Source organism: Mobula birostris, chromosome 31 (genome assembly GCF_030028105.1).
Source record: "Mobula birostris isolate sMobBir1 chromosome 31, sMobBir1.hap1, whole genome shotgun sequence".
Classification (NCBI taxonomy): Eukaryota; Metazoa; Chordata; class Chondrichthyes; order Myliobatiformes; family Myliobatidae; genus Mobula; species Mobula birostris.
Genome location: NC_092400.1, coordinates 21,114,464 through 21,142,411, shown reverse-complemented (window position 1 = coordinate 21,142,411; position 27,948 = coordinate 21,114,464). Strand labels below are relative to the sequence as shown.

The 27,948-nt window shown below is 43.5% G+C and overlaps 1 protein-coding gene across 4 annotated transcripts in view; it reads right to left on the bottom strand.

Annotated features, from left to right (window-relative positions):
* sh2b3 (SH2B adaptor protein 3) overlaps positions 1 to 24,802 on the bottom strand; it is a 174,687-nt gene extending 149,885 nt beyond the window's left edge. Inside the window, exons 1-3 of one of the 4 annotated variants that reach the window (XM_072247477.1) lie at positions 24,546 to 24,729; positions 20,798 to 20,918; positions 12,932 to 13,756 (exon numbers count right to left, since the gene is read on the bottom strand). In XM_072247477.1, the coding sequence (XP_072103578.1) occupies positions 12,932 to 13,756; positions 20,798 to 20,809 (837 nt within the window). In that variant the 5' untranslated portion in view covers positions 20,810 to 20,918; positions 24,546 to 24,729. The other 3 variants (XM_072247476.1, XM_072247478.1, XM_072247479.1) reach the window with 3 other exon arrangements.
* Between the last annotated feature and the right edge of the window lie 3,146 nt (positions 24,803 to 27,948).

Below are 27,948 nucleotides of genomic sequence, written 5' to 3'. Positions count from 1 at the left end.
ACATTTAAAAATAAAATTGCCTCATTAAAAAAAAACCTCCTTTCCCAACCCACTGCCTCTGACAGGATGGAGTGGTGAAACAGGCACACCAGCAGCTTCCATTCCAGTCAGCCAAGCATCTCTTCTCGATAGCAGAATCAGCGAGCACTGGTCAACTAGGCAGGGTAGCGACAGGCCCAGCATTCCCCCCGAAGAGCTGCCGCATTGACACCAACACCATCATCACACAAGGAGGGAGAACCATGATTTTGTGATGTTGTACACAAGATAGGAAAGGCTTACAGGGGTTTTCTCCAAATCCTGGGCAAGAGGAAGTCTCGTCGGGTAGGCAGTTTGGTCATCATGAACGGGTTGAGTGAAAGGGCCCGTCTGCATGCTGGTTAGCTCTCAAATTCTATGGTCAGTAAGGCACCATGGAGCGTTTCTGCCTGTTTGATGATTTCACAGATACTATGTTTTCTTTTCTTCATTCCCCCCCCCCCCAACGCCCCCGCTATTGCCTGCATTATTAAATTAAAGGGGATGACTCCGATTAAAGCAATGAGGGAGATTGGAACAGAGGCAAACGCAGAAGATGAGCACCAGCTGCCTGCCTCGCGGGATCGCTCAACATGTGGCCTACGGATTTGAATTTGGACTATGGATTATAGGTTTCTTTTTCTACCCCCCCAGTCTTATAGCTTTTATATTCTGTGTTTTCACCCATTCTTCTTTTCTTGTTTTTTTTGTGTAGGGGAAGCAGATGGGGGGGGGGGGTCAATGTCCTTGTTGTGTTTCTGTTAATTTTGTGTGCAGGGAGAGGGATATTTGGGGGTCAATACATTTCCTGATGGGGAGGGGTTGATGATCGTTCTGTTTTTTTTGTGCAGGGGTAGGGGGCTGCTGTTTCTCACTGAACCGACTTCTATGTTTTTTGTTGGTTTCGTGGCTACCTGGAGAAGAATCTCAGAGTCATATACTCCATACATAATTTGATAATGAATAAACAAATGAACCTTTCGATTCTTTACTGATACATTCACCACAATAAGAAACAATGTTGTTGTGAACATATTAGGCACCAAACTTCAGGAGACACAGCTTTACCAGAATGACAATAAGGCTTTAAAAGTTAAATGGGGACAGACTGCATAAACAACTTATATTTGTTAACTACCTTCTCGAGCAGGTTTTTTTTGGCGGGGAAGTGTTCAGCATAAAATAAGTGATTGACATATTTAAGTTAAAGCTAGGTCAATTAGGAGAGAACTGTTGTGCATTGTTAAAGCCAAAACTAATAAAAAAAAATTGGAACCATTTTCCTAAGCCTGCCCAGTCAATTAAGATTAAGGTCAAAAAGATTTTGATTGGCATGTGTTTGACATGGGAAGAGACAGTCGGGAGTACTGGTTAACCAAGACTTAGTGTGAACCAGATAAGCTCAGAAGAATGATGACCTTCTTTGGGGCTGGTGCATCAAACCTAGGTGCTTCACGAGCCACACAAGTCAGCTGTTAACAGTAACTTGCAAAGAAATTGAGGGGGTTTACACGTGGCTTACAAATCTGGTGCTTCTCGTGCAGTGTTTAAGAAAACCATTGCCCTGTACAAGAACTAAGTACGTCAAGCCAGCCCGGTATGGTTGCTTCTGTGTGCAACAGAGTCCTAAACCACAGTAGGTGTGTGACCCTACATTACTCATATGGTATGTAAAACATCTTACCACAAGGAGGGATACAGAACTACGGACATAACACCTGTTTGACCCCACAGTGAGCTACAAATAGCACTAGCTGAGGCTCACAGCCAACTACCATTACCCTGAGACACAAGGGACTGCAGATGCTGGAATCGGAAGTCAAAAAAAAAGCACACAAAATGCTGGAGGAACCTCGTGGGCCAGGCAGCATTTTGTAGATGTTGTTGCTGTTCCTCTCCGTGCCTTATTGGGGGGACGGGGACATCATCGGGTGGCAACCCTGCCGCTTTAGAATTTGTCTTCGCCCCCCCCCCCCCACCGCCGTGTGAGGCCGAGTTGCCAGCTCAACCCAGCACGGATGGAAAGCGTGCAAGGAGCCGGCTACATTCGAACCTCGAAGTCTGGTGAGGATACCACTACACCACTGGCTGGCTACTTTATAGATGGACAGGCAGTATTTCAAGTGGATAGTTGGGTAGTCCACATGAAGGGTCTCCTCCCAAAATGTCAACCTCCACAGATAATGCTTGATCCACTGAGTTCTTTCAGCATTTTATTTATTGCTCAGAGACTAGCTTGATTTCTTTAAATGATATCTGTTGTTATGAATAAACTTTCTGGAAAGAGAAAGAAATTTCCGTAATTGCAAATCACTGGAGCAAAAGACAAATTTATTTTAGTATAATCATGTACTGATCCCTTCAAATCGGTACAAAATCAGTAGCCAAGTTCCATTCAAAATAATGGGAATTCCTAAGATTCTTAGACATGGAAAAGCTTCAAGCCCTGTCTGCGTCTGAATAGTGTTTTCTTCTCTTGATCCATATTAGGCTTTTGTTCAAAAGATGAAGAATGCACATCGTTTAGACTTATTGAACAGGCAAACTTCCAAGTCGTCTGCTCGATCCACCACATTTCTTTCAAATCACATTATTAGATAGGCTTTCTTAAAAGTGTCTGTGACCCTCTGAATAAATCCGATCACAGTTGATAAATGTTAGCGAACAATCAGGAAAGCAGCACTTTTACTAGAGGTTCTAAACACCCCAAGGATCCGGCTCTGGATTACTGCACAAAGACCACTAGAGAAGTGCAAGTACTCTTATCAGGTTCAAATGTTATGTCACTACAATCGAACAGCCCACTAATTTTACAATGAAAAGTGTGACATGGATGAGATCCTGCTGCTTTAGGAATGAAGTCTCCACAAGCGTTTAGCAAAGGAGGAAATTACTTGGATAAAAAAAAAAGTGTTACAGAATGGAAATTTAATATCAGGCCTGAGTGTTTAGAATTCTATTGAATTACTGGCCAATGGGAAGGTTCAGTAAAGCATCAAGAGGTAATACATAAGATAACTTCAAATTTTAACGTGATTTTTTAAAAAAAAGTCAACTGCAAGAGCTCAGAATTTTACCAAAAGCTGAAAAGCAACACTCTCCGTACTCAGTGCAAAAACACTCTGGTTTCCTGATTACTGTTTACGTGTTATTCTGCACTGGTACAAACAGGGTGTTGGGGTGGGGGGGGGGGGAGGAGGGGTTGAGGGGGTGGCAAGGGTGAAGGTGGAAAGGTAGCAGGAGAACATAGAGTGGTAGTCTGTCATCCCACTTGAGATTTTTTTTAAACTGAACCAACTGTGCAGGCCTTTAATGATGGAGATATTTAAATAGGCCCAGGAGCTGCACAGATACAGACAAATTTAAACATGCATGACCTTCAAGCACCATATCCTGTATGCATCAGAGCAGCACAGGAAAATTTGCCCTTGTAATTCTCTGCTTGGAGGGATAGTAAAATTGACCTTGTACTCTTTGGCTGCAGGATTTTAGGCAGAACCTTAAGGAACAGGCTGGAAAATTGGTGAGAGTTCACCACTCAGATTGCTGGCTTAAGCCTCCAATAGATGAACTGATTTACCTTTGACCCCAGGAAGAATACACTTTAAGAGAAATACGGGTTCCAGTGGTTTGTGTGGAAACAGAGGGGAAAACAGACGTCTGGTCCTCAGCAGGGATTTGACCTTTTGGCTACAACAGGTCAATTCCATAAGAACTCTTGTCAAGCGTGGTATTGTTAGTAAAATTTGAATACTGTATTTAGGAAAAGGCTAAAAAGAGAAAAACAATGGGGATGTTGACATTAAAGGAAAACAGCAAATGGAAATTTCACACAAAATCAAATAGGATTTCACCCTTCCATCAGAAATATTCTACATTCATATATAGAAAAGAAACACCATGAGGTAATATTTGAAGGTACTCCTGTTAAATTCTGCGAGATTACCAAATAACAAGTGTGCTCTTAAAGCATAGGGAAGGGAAAGAACAGAGGAATGTATGAAGCTTTCAGGGCCGTGGTTTTAGCGTCCAGCTGCTTTTTGTTTATTCATTTCTTAACTTCAAGTACAGTATAAATTAAATGCTGCTTAAATGGTTGTACTACTTCTGTGTAAAGCTGCCATTTGTTGTCAGGGAGCAAAGAATGATGCACCAAGAATAGAAGCAAAATCCAGATAAAGGGGAAAAAAAAACATTTCCAGGGTAGAACAGGAAACAGAGAACATCAAATGTTTATCTGAATGTCAAAGGCTGCATGCAGTCCAGCCAAACCACTACACACAGCTTAAAGACAAATGAGGGCATTCTACATTTGCCCGAAATGTTAAAAAATACAACATTTAGCCTTAATTTTATCCAATATTTTCACTTTTGTTCCCTTGCAAGGGCACCACATAGAAATTGTACTATATCAATAGATCAAAGGTTCACTGTACACAACAAAGAATACTGCAGGGCTACAAGTGACGTTGCTGATGAGTGCTGATAATTGGAGATACTGTTAAGATCTTGTTCAGAATGGCTGAACTTTCGCACAGTTCCAGAGCTGAAGACCTAAACCCACATATTGAGGAAGCTGATGCCTCCAAGGAGTGCCTCGAAGAAAATAGCTACAAAGGTATATGCCACCGTTACTTTCTGAGATACAAAATGTGTAGGAAATTCTGGGACAACAAAGCAGTGCAAAGGGGGAGTGGGGCTAAACCAGAAATGCCAACTCCCAAGGAAGGAAAAGAGATTTGAGAAGAATATAAAGAGAAGCCCCACTGACTATTCACCTGAAAAAAATCAATAAGTGAAAATTAATCAACGCGAAAAAAGAGAAATGACACTATCCAGCAGAAATTAGGCTATTCCAATGTCACACAGCTCCCTCTCCAGAATTTTCTGACATTCTGGCTCTCCTCCCTTCCTGCTCTCCAGATCTTGTACACTTGAATGGGTAACAGGTCACTTCAATGTGGCAGACACAAGAAGTACTGCAGATGCTGGAAATCTAGAGCAATACACACAATGTGCTGGAGGAGCTCAGCAGGTCAGGCAGCAGGGAATATTTCAGGCCAAGAAGGCAACATCCATCTTCAGAGAAAGAAAAATTCCCTCCCCCTCCTGCCTTTCTCTATTCCCCACTCTGGTCCCTTACCACTTCTCATCTGCCTATCACCTCCCCCTGGGTCCCCTCCTCCTTCCCTTTCTCCTCTGGTCCAATCTCCACCCCTTATCAGATTCCTTCCTTTCCAGCCCTCTGCATTTCCCACCCACCTGGTTTCACCCATCACCCTCTAGCCAGTCCTCCTTCCCTCCCCCCACCCCCCACCTTTTCATTCTGCCCTCTTCCCCCTCCCTTTCCCGTCCTGAAGAGGAGCCTCGGCGTGAAACATCGACTGTTTATTCACATCCACAGATGCTCCCCAAGAACTGCTGAGGCTGTTGCAATCCGTTATCTTCAGACACATCTTCCTTTCCCTTTCCGGAATTTTCCAGCTCTCCTCCCTTCCTGCACTTGAACTTGAATGCATGAAACAGCAGCGCACCAGTACCTGTTTCAATGCACGATACATTGCACTCGTCACATTTAATTCTCCTCAACATAGAAAAGGCCAGTCCAGGAATGCGTCCACTTAGCAAGGGACAACAGGAACTCCCCAAGCTTCTCACTATTTTAATTCCCCATCTCACAAGGGTTGAATCCTCTACCCTAGTTCCGTATAGGAGTGCTTTCAGTTCGAATGTGATTTTGTCTTCTTCACCAAAACTACGTCTGAATGAAACTCAAAGCAAGCTCAATTTTCAATTGGGAACACTACAGCTTCAAGGGCTCAAAGAGTTCAGGTAATGTATAAGCAGCAACATCAAGGATTCCCTCTTGAATCTTTTTATTTTGTTTGATCTTTGATCTTGCTAACCTCTCCCATCTTCCACCAGTCACATCTCTTCCCTCCTCAGTTTCTCTGCATCTTAAAAACCTTCTAATCACTACCCGTCTTTCAGCTGTGGTACAAATCCACTGACAGGAAATGTTAATTTTGCTTCGGTCCACCATTTTCTGTTTGTAATGCAGTGTTTGATAGCAATATAGTGGATGAAAGTGAGCTCCACATAGACAGTAGGTTTGAGATTGGGGGCATTCATTGTTCATGGAAACCTAAGCACATCAGCTGGCAGAGTTCACACACCAAACCGTACATGGCAAGAAAATGATTGCAATTCTGGGACATATTCACAACAAAACCATCGATCAGGACAAAACAGTTTAGATACACAAGGGGATATTTCCACAAAACATGAAAGAATAATCTTGAAGCTCAAGTTAATACAAGCCAAACATCAATGGCTTGTACCTCCGTGGTCTTCTAAATTGGGAAGAAAGATCATTTGAACCCAACATTATTGCATAGTAACCTTGAGATTCAAACAGAGAGCAGTTTTTTTTTCACATTTCTGAAAATCTTTCACATAAAGTGGGAGTTCCCAAACTGGGATCGGATCTGTGGACCCTTGCTTAATGGTATTGGCCCATGGCATAACTAAAGGTTGGGAATCTATGCCCTAGTGTCAAACACAATGCAAACGACCCTGGAAATTCAACCTCACATCCAACCATAATTCACCTCGCATGTCTGGCGAGACTGCCTCATTCACTTATTGAGATACAGTGTGGAACAGGCTCTTGTGGCCCTTTATTAGCCTAATCATGGGGCAACTTACAATGACCAATTAACCTACTAACCGGCACGACTTCGGACTGCGGGAGAAACCGGAGCACCCGGAGGAAACCCACACGCATTCCATAGGGAGGATGTAACAGACTCTTTACAGAACTCCAACGCGCGGAGCTGTAGTAGTATCGTGCCAGCTGACTAATTGTGAATAAAAAGTGAGGTTGCTCCCAGTGCAAAGCAAACACAAAAGTTATGGTGGAATTTAAACCAAATTATCAGGGAGCAACCCTGCCCAGACATTCGAGACAGCTCATTGCAAAAGACGTCTCCACAAATTTCAAATGGTCATTGACTCCATCCAGAATATTTATAAGAATACTCTAAAATTACAAGGCCTGCTTTCTTGCTGTTTACTTGTTTCATATGGCCCTTCTTATGAAAAAAATTCTCTGCCCAGAAGCGAATGTAATGCTTGCAAAGCAGATTTTACATTGGCAGCTCAAATCATATCTCTGACACAGGAATTCAAAACCAGCTCAGAGATTCATCCCGACCAAAACTTAAGCTAAGGGAATGGCAAATCACCAACCCAACTAAGCAAGTCAGATAATAGAGAAAAAATATATTACTGAAATCTTAATTATTAATATCTATCGTAATTCTCCTATCAATTATTCATCAAGATACATGAAATGTAACAGATTGGCAAATCGCACAGCTGCCAATTCTTCAGGCTCATCATTTTACAGAGAATTTTCTTGACAGAATCAGTCTATTATCATCAGTACGGGACGTGAAATTTGTTAACGGAGCAGCAGCAGTTCAATGCAATACATAATATAGAAGAGAAAAAATAAATATAATAATAGATAAGTAAATCAATTACCATATACATATATTGAATAGATTTAAAAAAACAGAAATACTGTATATTAAAAAAGTGAGGTAGTTTTCCAAGGGTTCAATGTCCACTTAGGAATCAGATGACAGAGGGGAAGGAGCTGTTCCTAGATCACTGAGTGTTACATGAAGGACAAAGGTTTTGAAAGTCTGTTGGGAGGAGACAAGGTAAACAACCCACAATAATAATTGTAACACAACCAAGAGGACCACAACCTCTACTGCCACAAGGAGGCCACGCTCAGGTTGGAGGAGCAACACCTTACATTTCATCTACTTAGCCTCCAACCTGATGGCATGAACATCAACTTCTTGAACTTACGGTAATGCACCACCCCACCCTGCACCTTCATCATTCCCTTTTCCCTCCCACACCCCATCTCTTTACCTGCCCATCACCTCCCTCTGGTGCTCCTCCCCCTTTCTTTCTTCCACGGTCTTCTGTCCCCCTTCTCCAGCCCTGTATCTCTTCCCAGCTCTTGACTTCACCGATTTCACTGTCACCTTGTATTTCTTCCTCCTCTCTCCCCCCGCCCTCTAACTCTGACTCATTTTTCTTTTCCTCCAGTTCTGATGAACTGCCTTGGCCCGAAATGTCGACTCTACTCTTTTCCATAGACGCCGCCTGGCCTGCTGAGTTCCTCCAGCATTTTGTGTGTGTTGGTTGGATTTCCTGCTTCTGCAGATTTTCTCTTGTTTGTGATTGGTCCACAACCTTGTCGTAGGGTTTGGAGGCTTGCGAGCCTCCACGACACAGAAAGCTCTGTCGGCTGGAGTCTGGGCCTTGCGCTTTGACTCTTGGTAGGAAACAGGTCAAAGGGTAGAGGCCAGACTAAGAGTGGTCCTCCAGGTTCAGGGGCTCAGCTCATGGCTAACAATCCCAACTGGTAAAACAAAACTGTTACAGAAACAGCAACGAGGTATCCTTCTACCTCTGAGTGCGATGGTACTCCTGAGCCTCCATCGAAATTGCATGGCTGACAGTAGTGACAAATCAAAAGGAGGCTAGTGACATGATGAAGGAAGCCCTGAACACTGCCAGGACCAAGATCAAAGTTGGTTTTGGACAAGCTGAAGTGGAGGACCTTCACTGCAGCCCTAAAGGCCAGCGGTGTAATAGACAGCACAGTAGTTATGAAACCACCATATCAACAAGTGTACTAATGCCAAACAAAAGATTGTACCTTGCATTCTCATCAGACGTTCAAGTCTTTTATTGTCTAAAAGGAAAAGAGGAGTTAGATAACATATCATTATAGCAAACCCTTCAGCCCAATGACCCTAGACAGTTTCTTTAAATCAGCCTCCTTCGCTGCGCGGTGTACTGCAATCCCTACTCTGGCTGAATAGTTTAACATTATTGTGAAAAGTCACACAGGAGAGAAACGCTTTAAGCCTGATTTATACTTCTGCGTCAACTCAACACTGTAACCTACGCAAGTGACTTACACGCGTTGTGAGCATTTATACTTGTGCGTTGGTGTGTCTGTGTCGCCCTGCAATTTGGGCACGTCACGCATGCGCACACACCTGCCCATGCAAGGCTTCATGGTCATGGTAGTCTTTCTTGGGGTAAACAAGCAGCGAGCATCTTTTTTCATAAAAGCGAAATGTGTCCTCCATAATTTCGGACATCTGTAAAGCTTTATGGAAAGCACTGCAGCCAGAGTTCCTTCCCTGCCCTTTAGTCGCCCAATGGGAAGCTATTGCAGCGTAGTAGGAAATGCGATGCTACCAAGCAGACCAATCACAGTTGTTGCGTTCTGTGCTGCCACGACGTGCAGTTACATTTTGGGAGAGGTGCGCGTCAGGCTCTGGCGTAGGGATCCGCGTCAGCTCTGCGTAGGGTTTGCAGTGACGCAGTACTTACGGCGTTACGTTGACGCAGAAGTATAAATCAGGTTTTACAGTCCCTGCCACCCAGGCTCTATTCCCACTGCTGCCTGTAAGGAGTTTGTACGTTCTCCCTACAACCACGTGGGTTTCCTCCGGGTGCTCCTGTTTCCTCCCACAGTCCAAAGGCGTACCAGTTTGTAGGTGAATTGGTCATTGTAAACTATCCCATAATTAGTCTACAGTAAAATCAGGAGCTGCTGGGTGATGCAGCGTGAGAGGCCAGAAGCGCCTACTCCACATTGTATCTCAATAACTTTTTTTAAAAAAGAACAGAATGATCAAGCACACACAAGATGCTGGACAAACTCAGCAGTTTGGGCAGTGTCTATGGAGAGGAATAAAGAGCTGGTGTTTCGGATGGAGACCCTTCATTAAGACTGGTTCCTCACCAGCTCCTCCAGCATTTTGTGTGGGTTACTCTGGATTTCCAGCATCTCTTGTGAAAATGATATTGAAAAGAGGAACAAACCTTCAGCAATCTTAATCGGAAATTTAGGAAACCTTCCCCAAATTTTCCCGCCTGTCTACCTCTCTTTAAGACCCACTTCCTTCTCTTTGCTTTGTCATTTCATTAGCTTGGTGCTGACCTTTCTTTTGGTCTAACTACAGTTAATGAGACAAACATGTATATTTTTTGAGATGAGTAAGAAATTTATCATCACGGCTTTAGAAAAGATGAGAGGGAAAAAAAATTGTTAAAAGGGGACTCCCTGAAAACGCAGTGACTCGGAATCAGGACAGTTAACTATTTATGTACCATTCAGAAGGGTATAACTATGATAATGCTACTGTTTGTAGGATGCCAGGGAACACACTAATCAAGCAATAAGCCTCAACACCTCCTCAGAACCTTCATTTGTCTTTAAAAATAACCAAAGGAGGAAATAACCAGCCAGATAGTAACTACAGATGTGATGAAAATGATTGGCTTCTATCCATGCAAGAAATGGTATATTAAGAATTGATTTGTAAAGAATATGCCATTTCATTTAACTGCTTTGAATTCCTTCACAGAACAGAGCAGATTTTTCTCCCCCTGCTTAGGAAATATGATGCATAAAATGGCAATTCAACATGGTTTGAACCAAAGAAATTAACCATTAGAGATAATACAGCATTTGAATAGTTCAAAAGAAAATTCAATTATTGCACAGTATTTTAGATAGTTAGCAAAATTACTTTCTCAACATCATACAGTGATACTTAAAAAGGGCTTACCATACCACAGTGAGCCATCCCCAATGAACAATGGTTATTATTCCACCATGGATTTATTGAGTATGCCCGCAAGAAAATGAATCTCAGGATTGTATACAGTGGCATACATGTACTTTGACAATAAAATTACTTTGAACAATTATCCAGATTTCTCTTTTTTGAAATGTTGTAATCTTTACACCATCATACAAAAAGGCTGAACAAGTTTGAAAACACGAAGTACAGACTGGGGCACTGACCAGTACTGCACTTGAAAAACCAAAGCACAGCTCCTTGCCACCTTAAGTTGTAAAAAATATTTCAAGTAGAGAGATACGAGCAACAAAGCTATCACTCTTTGGTTTGAAACACCAATGTTCATATAAAATATAGCTGTCACAAATAATAGACACACTTGTGTCCACTGGCAAATATTCTGGGGAATAACCTCCAAGAGGATGACAACCTTGTCATAGGGTTCAGAGGCTTGCCTGCCTCAATATCTCAGAGAGCTATGTTGGCTGGAGACAGGGCCTAGTGCTTTGACCCATGCCAAACAGGTCAAAGGGTAAGAGTAAGCGTAGCCCACCGGTTCTCCAGGTTCAGGGTTCAGCTCAGGGCTAATAACCCTGACTGGTAAAACAAAAAAAAACTGTTATGGAAACCTTCATTGCTGCCCCAAACTCCAGCAGCGTAACAGACAGTAACTAACTAACAAGGGCAATAAAGATTCTTCAAAATCCCTGCTTAGGGCACCCAGAATAATAGGTACATTAACAAAAAAGATAGGTTTTTAAACTGTACATGTTTTGTAAGCAGCAGGGAGAGAGACAGTTTACACAATTCAACACAAGTTGAGCACAGAGGCCACACAGATTACCAGTTATAGGACCACATCCCAATGGTTCATTCTTTACTGTAAATGGGAGGAAATAATTAAAAAAACATGGAAATTAGATAAACTTGACTGCCGATAATTCATTATCCTTTCAACAAATTGTGTTCAGAGTGATGGTAAGCTGAGGGCATCTCTCTGACTTTCGGTTTCCAAAGGCACTAGTGCTGCTGCTGGTTGGGTGGGGAGGGGTGAAAAGCATTGAAGAAGTGAAAATACCGGCAAAAGCAAAAGAACTGGACATGGTGCGTCAGCAAGGACCAGAACACTTGACTCAAAAGGACCGGCAGGCATCACTAGCACTTCCCCCCTCCCCCCGCCCCCCCAGGAAGAATTACCACACAAGGCAGAAACATGCGAGATTGGTCAAGGCTTGGTATATGAGACCCGTGCATGGCATTGGCTCTATAATAAGTGGAAGTGATACCAATATCTAGCTCACAAACAGCAAGTCGTGGACTAGAGCCACACTACCCAAAGTAGTCAGTGTCTGGACAGAGAGGAGACTGTGTTATTATGTGTGCGTAATAGAGACGTCCAGTTCCCAGTGGGAAGTTCACCTGGAGCCAGGAGCTTCGATTGGCTACAGAATGTAGATATCTTTGTTGGAAAGGCTTATTTTTCCTCGCCAGTTTTATGAAGGCATAGCGTTGTGTCTGTTTTTCTTTAAAGGGGGAAAAGAGGTGTTAATAAAGAACTTCAGTTCCCAGCGGGTAATTCACCCTGAACTGGAAGTTTCGATGGTGACCTGGTCACATGTGCTCAGTGTTGAACAGTGTTCTGTAATAAAATGTTCTAGCATTTACCCACACCAAGTTGGTCTTTATTAAGAACAAATATAACAAAGACTATTAAAGCATGGAGTGCCTGGAAGAAATATCAGTCATGGATTTGGTAGATCTGAGCAACTCGACTATTATTGGACCTACATTTCCTGCCAAGTTAATGGTTAAAATTTTGTTTAAAAGCATGTAACCTACAGCACAAACCTTACCACAAAGATTTCATATGCTGAACTTCTAAGCCACCACTGAATGGCAACTCAAAATTCCTACTCAGTCATAAGTTACAAGGCACATCTTTATCATGAAGGATTTAGAAACACCTGCTCTCTGCTGGCAGGAGACCAAACCCAATGGGAAAACAGATGCTGACTGTCAGACACCTCAGACAAATGTTCATCATCTTACAGGCTGGTGGATTTCTTGCAATTACTTAAGCAGATGCCTCGTGTAGGATGATGCTAACTCCAGACCCCCGTATCAAAATCTTCATCACAAGCTTTTGTTTAACCTGAAAATAATCCTTCAATTGTTGTGTTACAAAGGAGAACTACCCCCCCCCCTTCTGAAACTGCACCTACCTTTGGTGGATCAAACAACTCCAAGACGTATCCACCGCCTTCGTACGACTTTGCTCTTCGCACAAGCAGCCTACATTTTTGCCATCGTGTCCCCACATCCATGCCAACGTCATCCACCACCATATAATTTAAAGTATCTTCCTTGCGGATGTCATGAACCTCTTCTTTCGAAAGGATTCTTGAACGACTGAACTTGTGAGTCAGATTTCTCAGCCATTCTTTTTCAGACGGGTTGGCCACTGAAGAAGCCCCTCCTTTTCTTTCAACCACTGTAGAATCTGTGGATTTTCTCCGGAACAGACCCCGTATATTATCCCCCACAGTTTTCGTAAACTGCGTCAATGCTTTTGGCCGTTCAAGCGAAGGGCATGCAGAAGATGAAACGTCTTCAGAGCTTCGAGTTTTTGATGAAAACAGAAGCTGTGTGTCAGAACCCCTTTCAGACGCCTCCGCACTGTTCACCTCAGCTTCTGTCTTGGGTAAAACCAGACCCGAGGAGCCATCGGGATTCTTCCTGCCCGTCTCCCTGTAATCCTGTGCTCCCATAAAGGGCACGATGGTACACCTGTTCATAATAAATCCTTCTTTTACCTCATTCCTGAAGTACTGCTGAAAGAGATCAGTAAAATATGAAGAAAAGTTTTCAGCCCCTTGCAAGTCGTGATTTGGATTTTCATTTGCAAACAGCAAATACTGCCTGGCAAGTTCCTTAGCAGCAGCGTAGGCATGTAGCTCACAGAACTCCTTCCAGCTACGTGGCTGTGTCAGAGACCCTTGTTCTACAGTGTCGCCATTCATTGCAACATCTGGCACTGCGGAATTATGCTGAAAAAGAAACAAAATGCTACGTTAGTCCTTTTGCAAAGGCGAAAGCACAAAACCAAAAACTGGCAGATTAAACCCATCATAGCAGAAGCCTCTGGGACAAAGGCATCCCTCCATCTGATTACCCATTCAAGAAAGCAATCTTAAAAGTTATACGGCAATCAGCAAAAGAAATAAATCTTTGGAGTTAGTACTAAGGACACAAGGACCATTCAAGTTCAAATTTATTGTCATGGGCACACATACATATCCAGGGTATAAATACCATGAAAATTTGCTTTTTACGGTAGTCTAGTGTATTATGTAATATGTGTCATCATGTTTGCAAAGTTAAATTTCAGTTCAGAGATAAATTTATATAATTAAATCAAAAAGACGCTCACATGATCTGCAACCTCCAAGGAGGACCACAAACTTGTGGTAGGGTTTGGAGGCTCGCATGCCTCGGTGACCCAGAGAGCTGCATCGGCTGGAGTCAGGGCTTTATGCTTTGGCTCTTGGCAGGAAACAGGTCAAAGGCCGGACTAAGAGTGGTCCACCAGACCGCCAGGGTTCAGGGGTTTAGCTCAGTGCCAACAACCCTAACTGGCAAATCAAAATTGTTATGGAAACAGCAATGAGGAATCCTTCTACATCTGAGTGCAATGGTATTCCTGAGTCTCCACCCGGGACTTGCATGGCTGACAGTGGTGAAAACTGATAGGAAGCTTCTGACGTGATGAAGGAAGCCCTGAACACTGCCAGAGATGGAGGACCTTCATTGCTGCCCTAAACGCCAGAGGCATAAAGGCCAGTAGGCAAGTTGATCTACAAAACCCAGTGTTAGAAATCAAAGTCCACAGGTAAGTATGCAAAACATGCTTCATTTTGTTTTACACTGTTATTATTTGTACATTATACAGCATATGAGAATAATGTCCGCAAATCAAAGTCTGTTCCTAGAAGGCAGCACTGCCTTGGAGAATTAGCTTGGACTTTTTCCAGTGGTTTAGTTGGTAGACACACTGCAGTGTTGTGGAACCAGGCCATGAATACTGGAAGGATAAGATTCAACCTGCAAACTGTCATCGAGTCTTTTGGCATCAGTCCTAGCTAAAGGTAACAGGAGATGAAAAACAACATATACCCTACACAGGAGGAACTCAGCGGGTCAGGCAGCATCTACAGAAATGAATGAACAGTTGATGTTTCGCATCAAGGCCCTTGTTCAGGAAAGGAGTTGGGGGAGCAGCCTCACAGCCGCAGAGAGAGGAGAAAACATTGCGGGAGAGTGAGCGTATTCAGCCCACACTTTGCCTCCAGTCCCACCCTGCCTTTTCAGTCTATCTGGGCCGGCGTTTACATTGTCCAAACAACTAGTCCCCTGCACTAGGACCTTGGCTCCGCTCCAGCGAGACTCTCTGGGCCTGGACCCCATCACCTCCATTAAATCAGAGGAAACACATTTACTACAATTGACTACTAGAAACTACATTCAAAACACCCAACAATAAGTCTAAGTGTGTGTGTGAGATTTCATTCAGGGATGACACTCTGTATAACATGATTAGCAAAGTGACCAAATCAGTTGCTTGCACCTCCAGAGAATGACACTCAGACTGACAATACATCAGCAGTGAAAGGAGAACCATTCATCGCACAGGAATTCAAACAACAATAGTTAATTCAAAACATAATCGCTAACTTGCAAAGAAGCAAATCAACACACATCAAAGTTGCTGGTGAACGCAGCAGGCCAAGCAGCATCTGTAGGAAGAGGTGCAGTCGACGTTTCAGGCCGAGACCCTTCGTCAGGACTGACGAAGCAAATCATTTGGTTTTGTTTTTGCGGGAGGGGACAAAGGTGAAAAAAGGTAGCTTTAGAGGTTGGTGGGGGGTGTTCTGCATTCGCAGGAGACAAAACTAAGAGAATGCAACATTTCCTGCCTTCTAGTGCACTTTGCTGGACTTTCACTTGGCAGAGAGTGACACAAACGGTGCTCCCGGCGCGGCCTCCTGTGGATCGGTGAGACCCAACATAAACTGGGAGACCGCTTTGCTGAGCGCCTACACTCCATCCTCCAGAAAAAGTGGGATCTCCCAGCGGCCACCCATTTCTATTTCCCTTTCCCATTCCGACATGCCAGTCCATGGTCTCCTCTGCTGCTGCAATGAGGCCACACTCGAGGTGGAGGAGCAACACCTTGTATTCCATCTGGGTAGCCTCCGACCTGATGGCATGAACATCAATTTCTCAAACTTCCGGTAACTGCCCACCACCTCCCTCACCATTCCCCGTTCTCATTTCCCTCTCTCCTTTCCTGCCCATCACCTCCCTCTAGTGCTCCTCCGCTTTCCCTTTCTTCCATGGTCTTCTGTCCACTCCCATCAGATTCCCCCTTCTCCAGCCCTGTATCTCTTTCACCAATCAACTTCTCAGCTCTTTACTTCACCCCTCCCCCTCTCCTGGTTTCACCCATCACCCACCACCTTGTACTTCTTCCTCCCCTCCCCCCACCTTCTTGCTCTGACTTCTTTTAATTTCCAGTCCTGATGAAGAGTCTCGGCCTGAAACATTGATTGTTTGCTCTTTTCCATAGATGCTGCCTGGCCTGCCGAGTTCCTCCAGCACTTTGTGGGTGTTGCTTAGTTAGCACTGAGTCATTTTTGTAGCTTTATGCCACTATTCAACAGTGTATGTTTTCTGCTCATCTCGTTAGTGTCAGAGCATCAATTCCCAAACTTACTGAATGAAAGCCCCACTTGTTCACACTCGGTAAAACATGCACCACACTCCCACCCCCGTAAATACTTGAAATTGCCAAGGGTTGTTTCATTTACAGAGTTGGGGCTCCCCCAGGAATTTCTGACTCTGCTAGCACTCCCACAGTTAGGATGGTCAGCATGCCTAACGTATTTACCTCTTTTTTTAAACTTATATTGTCAACTATTTAACTTAATTAGCTCAATGCTTTGAAAACCTCAGAATCCTTGCACATTTTAGCATTCCAGTCTGTGGGTGCAAATTTATTAATTGGGAAAGAACTCAGAATAGGCTTTCCCAGCCCTTCAAGCAATCCCCAGATTTAACCCTAGATTAATCACAGGACAATTTACAGTGACCAATTAACCTAACAGGTATGTCTTTGGACTGTAGGAGGAAACTGGAGCATCCAGAAATTGACCCGGTCACAGGGAGACCGTACAAACTCCTTACAGGACAGGGGTGGGAATTGAACCCAGGTCGCCTCTACTGCAAAGCGTCCCGCTGACCACTATGCAACTGTGCTGCATTAAATGCTTGTAGCCACACTAACGATTACTTAAGACTTATTATGAATATGGCATCATACAATCCTTTTGGTTCTGATGAGCAACCGTATTGACCTACGGAATTTTCTTTTAAATATTACATAAACATGCGCAACCACAAGAAGTTACACATTTGTCACAGGAAAGTGGGCTTTGAAACCTTCTGGAGAAATAGTGCACAAAACCAAAAAAAAAAATTCTTCGGATTCACAATAATCTTGTGATAATTATAAACAATCCAGTTTGGCTTCATGACTTAAGTTTTTTTTAAAAAACAATTGTTTGTGCAGTCATTGCAGAATTAAACAATGAGTGTTTGTAAGGAACTTGTTTACCATAAATTGTGCCCAGTAAGTACACATGGATTCATTGCCCATTTTCATAAGGACTCCTGCCCTCACTTTAGGCTACACCCACATTTATTACTGGCAGATAGATAAAACTCTCTCCCTCTCAAAAGTCTGGCCGAAGTAAATGATTATGGACTGTGGTCTGTCTTTGGAAAGACTCTAATGAAATGAGAAATTTATATAATGATTCCTGATGACCTTGGAATTCAGGAGTTAGCGAATACTTTTGAAGGCTGATTTATTGGGGTACAAAACAGGCCCTTCTGGCTCCTCGAGCCATGCTGCCCAGCAACCAACCCCCCCAGTTTAGTCCCGGCCTAATCACAGGACAATTTACAATGTCCAATTAACCTACAAACCTGTACGCCTTTAGACTGTGGGAGGAAACCAGAGCACCCAGAGGGAATCCACGCAGTATGTACAAACTCCTTACAAGCAATGGTGGGAATTGAACCCAGGTCACCAGCACAGTAAAGCTTTGTCTTACGTCTATGCTACCGCACCGCCATCACAGCAGTGATTATATATTTGCAGAATGGTCTAAAGTAAAAATCAGATTACGCATGCTATCGTCAGGGCAACAAACTTAAAAGAACAACAGCAGATCTGCCTGATCTTAAAGGCGCATCGACTAAAACCAACAGTCTGAGATTTAATGTCTTACCATGAAAATGAACACGGCACTTTTTACATAACACCTCACAGCCAACTGAGGGTAAAATCACCATAAGATTATACTAAAGTTCTGGATAGGCCCAAATCAAGGGTCAAGGTCTGAAGAGGGGCTGTAAAATTTGACAAAAAGGGAAAAATACCAACAAACATCAAGTTCTCAAACTAATGAATGAAAGCATCAGAAGGAAATGGAATTCAAATAAAGCCAGCCAGCTAGCTTGAAATGTCTTGAGAGGAGTCATGTCATTACAGGAAAAATAGGTTGTGTTTCAAATTCAATAACATTGGAAGCATAGCTTCTCAAGACAACACAAGCAAATTGTGTGACCTGCCAAAGCGTGCAACCTTCCACACATCTGTCAATACTGGGCGCCACGGTAGAATAGCTTGGAGTTCAATTCCCATGTCACCTGTGAAGAGTCTGTAAGTCCTCCCCGTGGAATGCTTAGGTTATCTCCGGGCGCTGCGGTTTCCTCCCACAGTATAAAGACATAGCGGTTAGTAGGTTAACTGGTGATCCCGTGATTAGGCTAGGGCTAAATCGGGGGTTGCCAGGCAGTGAGGCTCGGAAGGCCAGACGTACTTAGCCTGTGCTATATCTCAGTAATTTTTTTTTAATTAACCAGTTTTGTTCTTAAATCTCAAGTGCCTTGCACCTTGAAAGCAACGACTGGTGTCCTATGTACATGTGACCAGAGGATTATAGATACAGTACGGTCTAAAAATCTTGTCAAGCAACTGGGTAATCCCCACTCCGTCCCCACAGCTGAGCCAGCATCAGCCATTAGGACAACTACTTCCTCCCTTTAACTGTGGGTTAGAAATGTCAAGCATAACAACCTGAATCAGACCAAATGAAACACCAGGCCGACCTTTTAATAAAGAGCATCCCCATTGTCATCACTTCACAGAACTGAGGCAGGGGAGCCTTTAAAAGGTAGGGCAGGCCTGAGGAGCAATTTGTATTTCTCCTGTTTTTACTTGCATTTTTTTAAGGGTAAAAATATTTATTCACATTATTTCAGGATCCAAGGGCACCAGCTGCCCCTTTGCTACCTCAACCATATGGGAGAGGCTGTGTATTACTCTATTCAATGTCAACAAACACAATCCTGCTTCAACATACACTAACTGGAGTAGACCCAGATATTCAGTGATCTATCAAGTACCCTTACACAAGTCAAACAACAGAAGGCAATCAATATCAAACAGGGATACGCTGCTTTGTCCAGATTCACTACAAACGGTGTGAGAACTTCATTTTCAGTATCAACCAAGAGTCAGGTTTAATATCACTGGCATGTGTTGTGAAATTTGTGGACTTTATGGCAGCAGTAGAATGAAATACATGACAATATAGGGATAAAACTGAATTAAAGTATGCATGTATAATCAAAAAGTTAAGTCATGCAAAAATAGAAATAAAAAAGTGAGGTAGTGACCACTGTTTCAAAGTCCATTCAAAAAAAAAATTGGATGGCAGAGGGGAAGAAGCTGTTCCTGAATCACTGAGTGTGTGTCTTCAGGCTTCTGCACCTCCTTCCTGATGGTGGCAATGAGAAGAGGAGATCCTTTGCGATGGACACCACCTTTCTGAGACACCGCTCCTTGAAGGTGTCTTGGATACTAAATTTTTTACAACTCCCCATCAGAGCCTCTGAACGAGTTGCCTTTAATTCATATACCAGATCTGATATGTGAGGCTTCAGCTTAAACATCACTGATCTGTACCACTGTGAACTTTCTACCACTGCTTGCTGGAGCCCCTGATGCTGGATTCTCACACACACAGCATTACTGATGCACAAGGACCACAACCAAGTAAACTAGAGTGCAAATATTTCAAGTGACGCAAGGCTTCTGATATTAATAATTTGGAGTTAAATATTGGTGGACGTCACTATTTTTTAAAAAGTACAAACTGTTCCATTTTCAAATCTGACCTGTTAAGTTAGCAGAGCACTTACACATCAGGAACAGTTCAAGAAAAGAAAACTTATCTTTACTAAATTCTCAAATCACCACCAAAAAAAAGTTGAGATACAGAACAACAATTTGCTTTTATTAAATTTATGCAAGAGAAAAACAACTAAAAATGTGAAAGAAACAACAAATTCTGTCAATTTATACAAAGGATGGTATAATGGAAAAAAAATCTTAATCTGGGCAGTTTTCTAGGAATGCAACCTTTCCAATAATGTACAGGTTCACTGTATATAAGACACAGGAACAGAATTAGGCCATTTGGCCCATTGAATCTGCTCCACCACGTCATCTGGCTGATCCATTTCCCCCTCAATCCCAATCTCCTGCCTTCTCCCCATAACCTGTCTTGCCCTGACTAATCGAGAAACTACCAACCTCTGCCTTAAATATACCCAGTGACTTGGCCTCCACAGCCGCCTGTGGCAATGAATTCCACAGATTCAGCACTCTCTGGCTAAAGAAATTCCTCCACACCTCCGTTCTAAATAGACATCCCTCTATTCAGAGGCTGTGTCCTCTGGTCCTAGACTCCACCACCATATGAAACATCCTTTCTATCAAGGCCTTTCCACAGTCAATAGGTTTCAATGTTGATACTGATTTACAATGTTGACGATGTTACATGTTACTGATTTTTCCCACCAGAAAGTTGCTAGATAAACATTCCTAACATTCGCTACATTTTACATTTAATTTCATTGGATATTAATTGACATCCCAAAAATGGCATTAAAGTTACCTGAACAGTCATCTCAACATGTAAACAATTCCCAATTTGCTGATGTTCTTCGTCTCAGGCGGAGTGTAGTGGAGTGTGTATTGACTGGCTGTATCACGGTCTGGTACGAAAACACCAATACCTGTGAACAGACAATCCTACTGAAGGTAATGGGTTTCGCCCAGTAGATCAGAAGTAAAGCCCTCCCAACCATTGAGCACACCTACATGAAACACTGCCGTCAGAAAGCAGCAGCCATCTTCAGAGATCCTCACCACCCAGGCCATGCTCTTTTCTCGCTGTTGCCATCAGGTAGAAGGTACAAGAACCTCAGGACTCGCACCACCAGGTCCAATAACAGTTAGTCCCCCACAGCCATCAGGCTTTTGAACAAAAGGGGATGGCTACACTCACTTGCCAACCATTGAGATGCTCCCACAAATAACGATCTCACTTGAAGGACTCTATCTCGATATTTCATTTTCTGGGTATTTATTGCTATTTATTTATATTTGCATTTGCACAGTTTGTTGTCTTCTGAACTCTACTTGATCTTTCATTGATCATGTTATAGCCACTATTCTATAGAAATCTGAGTATGTCCCCAGGAAAACGAATCTCAGGGTTTATGTGTTGTACTCTCATAATAAAATTTACTTTGAACTTTGAATGCCATGCTATTGCAGGACACCCTACCATACACCTAACAATAAACCAATTAAACTTATCAGGACCTAAAATAAAAGATCATTTTTCATAATAAAAGAGGGCATTTGATTGATCAAGACTGTGTCAGCAAACAATGGGGGGGGGGGGCAGAGACTTTACCCTCATCACGTTTTAACCAGTACCTTGGATGTAAACTTGAACAGCTGTGACCTGAGAGGCCATGGAACAAGTGCTGGTAGGTGGGATCAAACCGGACAGCTCTTTCTGAACTCGCAGAGAGATGATAGGTTGTGTTATAGATTTCCTAAGATTCTAGGATACAATAAAATGGGCTATCAAATGCATGCTTTTTCACAAACCTTACTTCTAAAAATAACTGAATGAAACACAGTGTAACCATTCAACTTGGTTACAATGCTGGGAAATTCCTCTTGTGCAAGAAAGAGGAAGAAGGCATTACAATGAAAGACTGCTGTGCACGTGAATTACACAATACCGGATCATTAAATACACTTCTCTTTTCCGAGTTATAGCTACTGCAGATCAAAAACGAAACCAATTAAGGGTGATCTATTAGCAAATCGTCTGATGAAACCTCTGTAAAAGGGAATCTACCAACACTGGAAAAGTTACCATAAAGCCCAACACAAGTACACATATACTGGAATACTTCATCTACAGATCTCCAGGAAAGTTAGGTGTGGACGTGTTTGCCTGCGAATATTTTTGCCATATCCCCTTCCCTGGCCCCTACGTAAATGCTTTTATCAGGCTCGACAGCCCATGGATGACTCAGCTCCTTACCAAGCATGGCTTCCTATACAGAACTTACTATTCAGCTGAAGGCATCTAACAGAAGTAACTGGATTAAGCTGTTTCACAAGCCTTGCAGCACATCCATTTAAGATGCTTTCAACAAATTCTACAAATGCAAAAAAAACTAAGACTAATTACAGACTCAAGCATACCAGTACTTTTCAATTACAACTATGATATAGATTGTGCTGCAATTGTTATATGGTTATATTGTGCAGCCATTTATGGCAGAGCAGGTGATAATGGAATCTTACTGACAACCACAGCTAAAGTCATTGCTCTTTTTATATAAAAAAAAGGCAAAAAGGCCATTTAAATATACCCCAGTTTTCAGGAATCAAGATACCAAGTGTCACTGGATGATTTATTCTCACATGCCATTATAATCAAGGCAAAATTGGGTTTTCAACCAGCAATCATAAAGGCACATTAGCCAGGAAGAGTCACGATAGAAATATGGATAAAAACTGTGTTTTCAAACTTAAGATATATTCTCATAACTGGTACTTAGAAAGTTTCTGTTGAAATCCCATTTGCCTGGTTAACTATACAACCCACCCATTTTCCAAGGAATTTCTGGGGTGACTAAACCTCTAATGATCTGGAAGGCCCAACTCAGATGCTGATTTTACAGATTCTCAATACTAGGTCCCTTTCCAGAACGTTAGGCCCTGGTCATCGGTGACAAGTGCTGACCCCCCCCCCTCACACACACACACACAGTCTCTTTCCACCTACACCTGGTCTGCAAAGGGGGGACGTGAAGGTGCACAGAGGAAATGGTGGTGCGATGGACCCAGGGCATGCCCTCTTCTAGTTACTACCCAGCGAGAAGAGATACAGGAGACAGAAGGCACACCCGCAACTTCTTCCCCTCTGCCATCAGATCTGACGATGAGGCCATGAACACTACCTCCCTGTTTCGCACTATACACACACACCTTGTCATAATTTACAGTGAATGTCTCGTATTACATTGTACTGTTGCCGCAAAGCAACATGTTTCACAACCTCTGTCAGTCATAACAAACCGGATTCTGAGTAAGTGACCATCACGGACTGGGGAAAACGGTGGGTGTGGTGGGTCGACTACAGGGAGTCAGCCCGCCCTGGCAGTGATGGATTGATGGGACCTAGTCCCTGGGGTCGTATTGGAGCCACACCACTTCCCGGACCGGGTCTGGGGGGGGGGGGGAATGAAGAAGCCCTCAGGGTCATCAGGGTTCAGCGCTACCCTGACCCTCACTGAGGCGCGATGCAGGCCGGTTGACGAAAGACCCTACCTAGCTAGCTGGTTTTCAATGAGCCACAAGATGACTTACAGTACACAACACAAAAGTGCTTACGTAGCTTAACCTGCATCTCTTCCACTACAATGAATACGCTAGCTGTAGAGTAGCACAATTAGACAAAGGTCAGCAGTACCGTGCTACAGCTTTGCCGTCTAATTCACAGCTGAGCGCCTCAGTTTCTGAGGTACATTCCGCGACCAAAGCAGGCTTTCAGGCACGAGTAACATCTTAAGAAGGGTTCCACGTGACGATCATCATAGTTTCGACAAAATGTTGAATCAGGCAACTTACAAGATGATTAAACCTGATTTACGTTTTAGCGTTGATTCAGTTATAGTTACCCTTCGATAGCATATTAAACAGTTCATTTACAATGTTGTACCCGTGCGCTCAACCTGTGTGTAAAACAAAATCGCTCACCTGACCCAAATGCCTTTACAAACCGAAGTTCTACTCCTGCAGCCTCAGCGGTGGGAGATCCTGCGTTTTGCAGAGCATCGTCCACGCGATGCTGGCTAGCTTGGCTTCAGCGCAAGGTAGTGACATCCCGTGGCGCAGCAGGTCCTCGCCGACCCAGGATCTCTCCCAGAGCAGCGAGGCAGCGGCGGCGAGCAATTTCTGACACCACCATGTGGTCTTCACAGCCGCGGACCGCGTGAGTCACTGGAGCCAGCCTCCCTCTCTCTCTCGCACACACACACAAGGCACGCGTTTATTGGGACCGTGCCGGCACTACAACTGGCCAGCACGGCTCCCCTCGCAGGATCTGTTAAAAATACAACTCCGACCTACACATCAAAACGTTTCTGGCAACCGAGACCCGCCACGCGCGCGAAGCGACCGCTATCCCAGTTCAGCAGACAGAGACGGAACGGTGAGAGAGCACCCTGCCCCAGAACCCGCTGGAGAAGGGCTTTGTAAACAGTAACAGATTCTCCAACAAACTCACACGCGGGGGGGAGGGAAGAGAGAATAAAACACGCAGTCGCTACCTGCGGGAGAATTCTTCACGACCTTGCTCACCCATGTTGTCTAAACCTTGCTATTTCAGGAAGGAAATCCAAGCGCGGAAAAAAAAAGCTAGACCCATCATTTCCGCTGACAAATTGACAGTTGAATGGAGCTCGAGTCGATTCCGTCAACATTTAAGCTGCGACAACAAAACAGGCGCACTTATCTTTCACCTTCTGCACTTCTCGCGGCTGACGATCACTCATTGGAGTCCGCCTGGCTCGGCGCGGCCAATCATCTTAATTACGTAACTGACGAGTTCAACAGAAGTTAAAACCCCAATTTGTTAGCCAACAGTGACCTCTGTACGCAGTTCCGTCAAGGTATAAAAAAACAATTAACTGATAGGAGAATACCATCCGACCCCTGAAAGGGCAAATTCCCATTAAACGCCCTCACCCCCAAAATGTAGAAGCGAATCAACCGATTACACGCTCTTATTTTAAAAGCGAAACACTAAACACAACGGTATCTGCAGTTTAATCAAAAGTGTCCAAAAACGGGGCAGTCCCCAAGAACTTTAACGCGACACACCAACTTCTTAGCGAGTTTCAAAAGTCTGAATTTCACTAATATTATTTACCTTTGAGAAACGCTCCTTACCCTGCTGGCATTGGTAAACGCCGACTTACATGTGCTCGACGCGTTGAAGTTTTAGTTTCATTCCCAGCAAGGGAAAGTTAAACTTCCCCTTTTTTAAAAAAAAGTTGCACTATGAGAAGGCAGTAGCAGAGAGACCTTTGAAGTGTTCCATCTGTCGTTGGTTATTGCACATCATTACCTACTGTACATCGCTAATAAACCGTGTCAGAATCACCAAAACGCCCTGAATGGAAATTCGTACGTATTAAACGGTTTAATAAAATAATGAACATAACGCGCACGTTAGTAGTTTTATATTTATTCCTTTATTTTAAGCAGATGTGTAATTATATTTGCATTGACAATAAACTTTAAATATAATTAAATATTCGTTCGTTATGTGCCGTGTCATATGGCGTCGCCGATCATGGTCTTTCCATGACCATGATTGTTCTTGGCACATTTTTCTACGGAAGTGGCTTGCCTTTGCCTTCTTCTGGGCAGTGTCCTTAGCGGAGGGGTGACCCCATACGTTATCAACACACTCCGGAGACTATCTGCCTGACGTCAGCGGGCCAGGACTTGTGATGTGCGCCAGCTGCTCCTACGACCTGCCCCCTCCCCCTCTGCCTTCACGTGACCCTGATTGGGGTAAGGGTGGGGTTGAGCCCGGTGCCCAAGGGTGGCAGGCTAGCTGAGGGAAGGAGCACCCGCGCAAGAATAGGGAAGAGTGATCGAGCAGTATGGATGCCTCACCAGCAGTCTTAAAGGCCCGGGATAAAGTTCAAACTGGTATTAAGATGATGTTGTGGTGCTATTAAATCATCCCAAATTTCAGCATTACTGGTAAAAATGGGTGAGGTATCTTTACATCTACACAAGGGAACATAAAATTGGTCATCCAATATTGGCAACTTTAGTAGAGTCTTGGGAGCACTGCATTCATAAGGCAACACACATAAAAGTTGCTGGTGAACGCAGCAGGCCAGGCAGCATCTCTAGGAAGAGGTGCAGTCGACGTTTCAGGCCGAGACCCTTCGTCAGGACTGCTGCGTTCACCAGCAACTTTTATGTGTGTTGCTTGAATTTCCAGCATCTGCAGAATTCCTGTTGTTTGCATTCATAAAGCCTTCAGTTTTGGATGGGATGGGAGATGAATAGCACAAATTCTTGGGTGGTTTAGTGTGGAATATGATCCCAATGTACCCCTTAATGTCACTCCATGGTGTTTCCCTTTGCCTGTGGTTTTTTTTGGGCCTTCAGGGAAAAATGAGGAGTGATTGTGTATCAGTGGAGAGGAAGTTCAGCAATATAGACAAGGCAGATAATATGGCTTCTTACATATCTACACAGATAGTTGAAAAGATCCAGTGACAGGTCATTCAGGTGTTTCTGTTTATTATCCAAAGTTTCAGGTGACTATTAAGATAAGATAAAAGGAGATAGAAGGAGATGAGTTATACAGCTCTCATTACATGCACATGCAGTTCAACTCTTTGAGTGAAAATGCAGAAAGTTTGAAGTTAATCACTCATCTCCCTCTACCTTAAGCCACGAACTTATCAATCACCCTTGCTCTGGACACTTTCTGGAGGTCCAAGATCCGTATGCTCCACGACCACTGGACTAAGTGTGTAAATGTAGGAGGGGACTATGTTGAAAAATTAATGTGCTGGGTTTTCTCAAATTGACTCCTTCTACCTTACGCCACTAACTTATCAATCACCCCTTGTAGCAAGCAATCACTTTAAATTAAGGATATAAATGTCGTGGTGACTTTGCATAAAGGGGAGGTGAGGGCCGTAATTTAAAAAGTATGTTCAATCACTGTGGCAACAAAAATGGGATAAGGAAAATAAAAGGACAGCATTTATATAAAATTCAGAAGATAGTGGGAATTCGACTAGGAGCTGCGTATAAAAGGTGTGAAGAAGTTACACTCACAGGTTTACGTACTAGGTTGAATAATTCCTTGTTCAGAATTAATACGTATGATATGTGCATTTGTAGGGAGTGCACTTGTCCAAGAAAAGGTGCAGCATATATTGTTTGAATGCATTTCCTATCAGATGCAAAGGAAAGATTCAATTGCTAAATTGAGATCCTTGGAATAGGCAGTTTAACATAGAAAATTTGTGAGGAAATCATTGGCATCATGATATATAAGAGTGTGTGTTCGACTTTCTGAGAAGCATTAGTTTTTTTATTATTTTGAGGGTTTTTTTCCAGGGGGGGCTATACTTCCTGTCTCTTTGCTCCACACTCCAAATCAGTAGGTGGCAGTAATGCATCTTATGTTGGTCTGCCAAACACCATTAAACTTTATGAGGAGGAGGAGGCGTGATTGAACTGAGAGGAATGGTGGGGTGGGGTTAAGAGGTGGGGCTAATAGGAAAGAGAAGGGTTGGAGAAAGCAGGAAGGTGGTTGTGGGAATGGGGTGGATAAGGGGAAGAAGTAGTGGGAAAGGGGAAATAAAATGATACTGGGTATGGGAGGAAGAATGGGTGGAATGGATGTGAAGGGATGAGGCTGGGCTGAGGAAAGGCAAGAAAGGGAGAAGCATTTAGGGTGAGAAGAATGAGGGTCAGGTTAGAAGCAAAGAGGTGGAAGGGAAGGGCGATGGGAAGAAAGAAGAGGGAAGCAGAAAGGAGAGTGCGTGGAAGGGCATGAAGGTGAGAATGAAGGCAGGGGAGTTGAAGACAAAAAAAAGGAATAGATGGTTGCATGAAAGAGGGATATGCGCGAGAATGGGAAAGGAGGCACTGGGATGAGGGAAGGGTGGAAGGGAAAGGAGTGGGAGG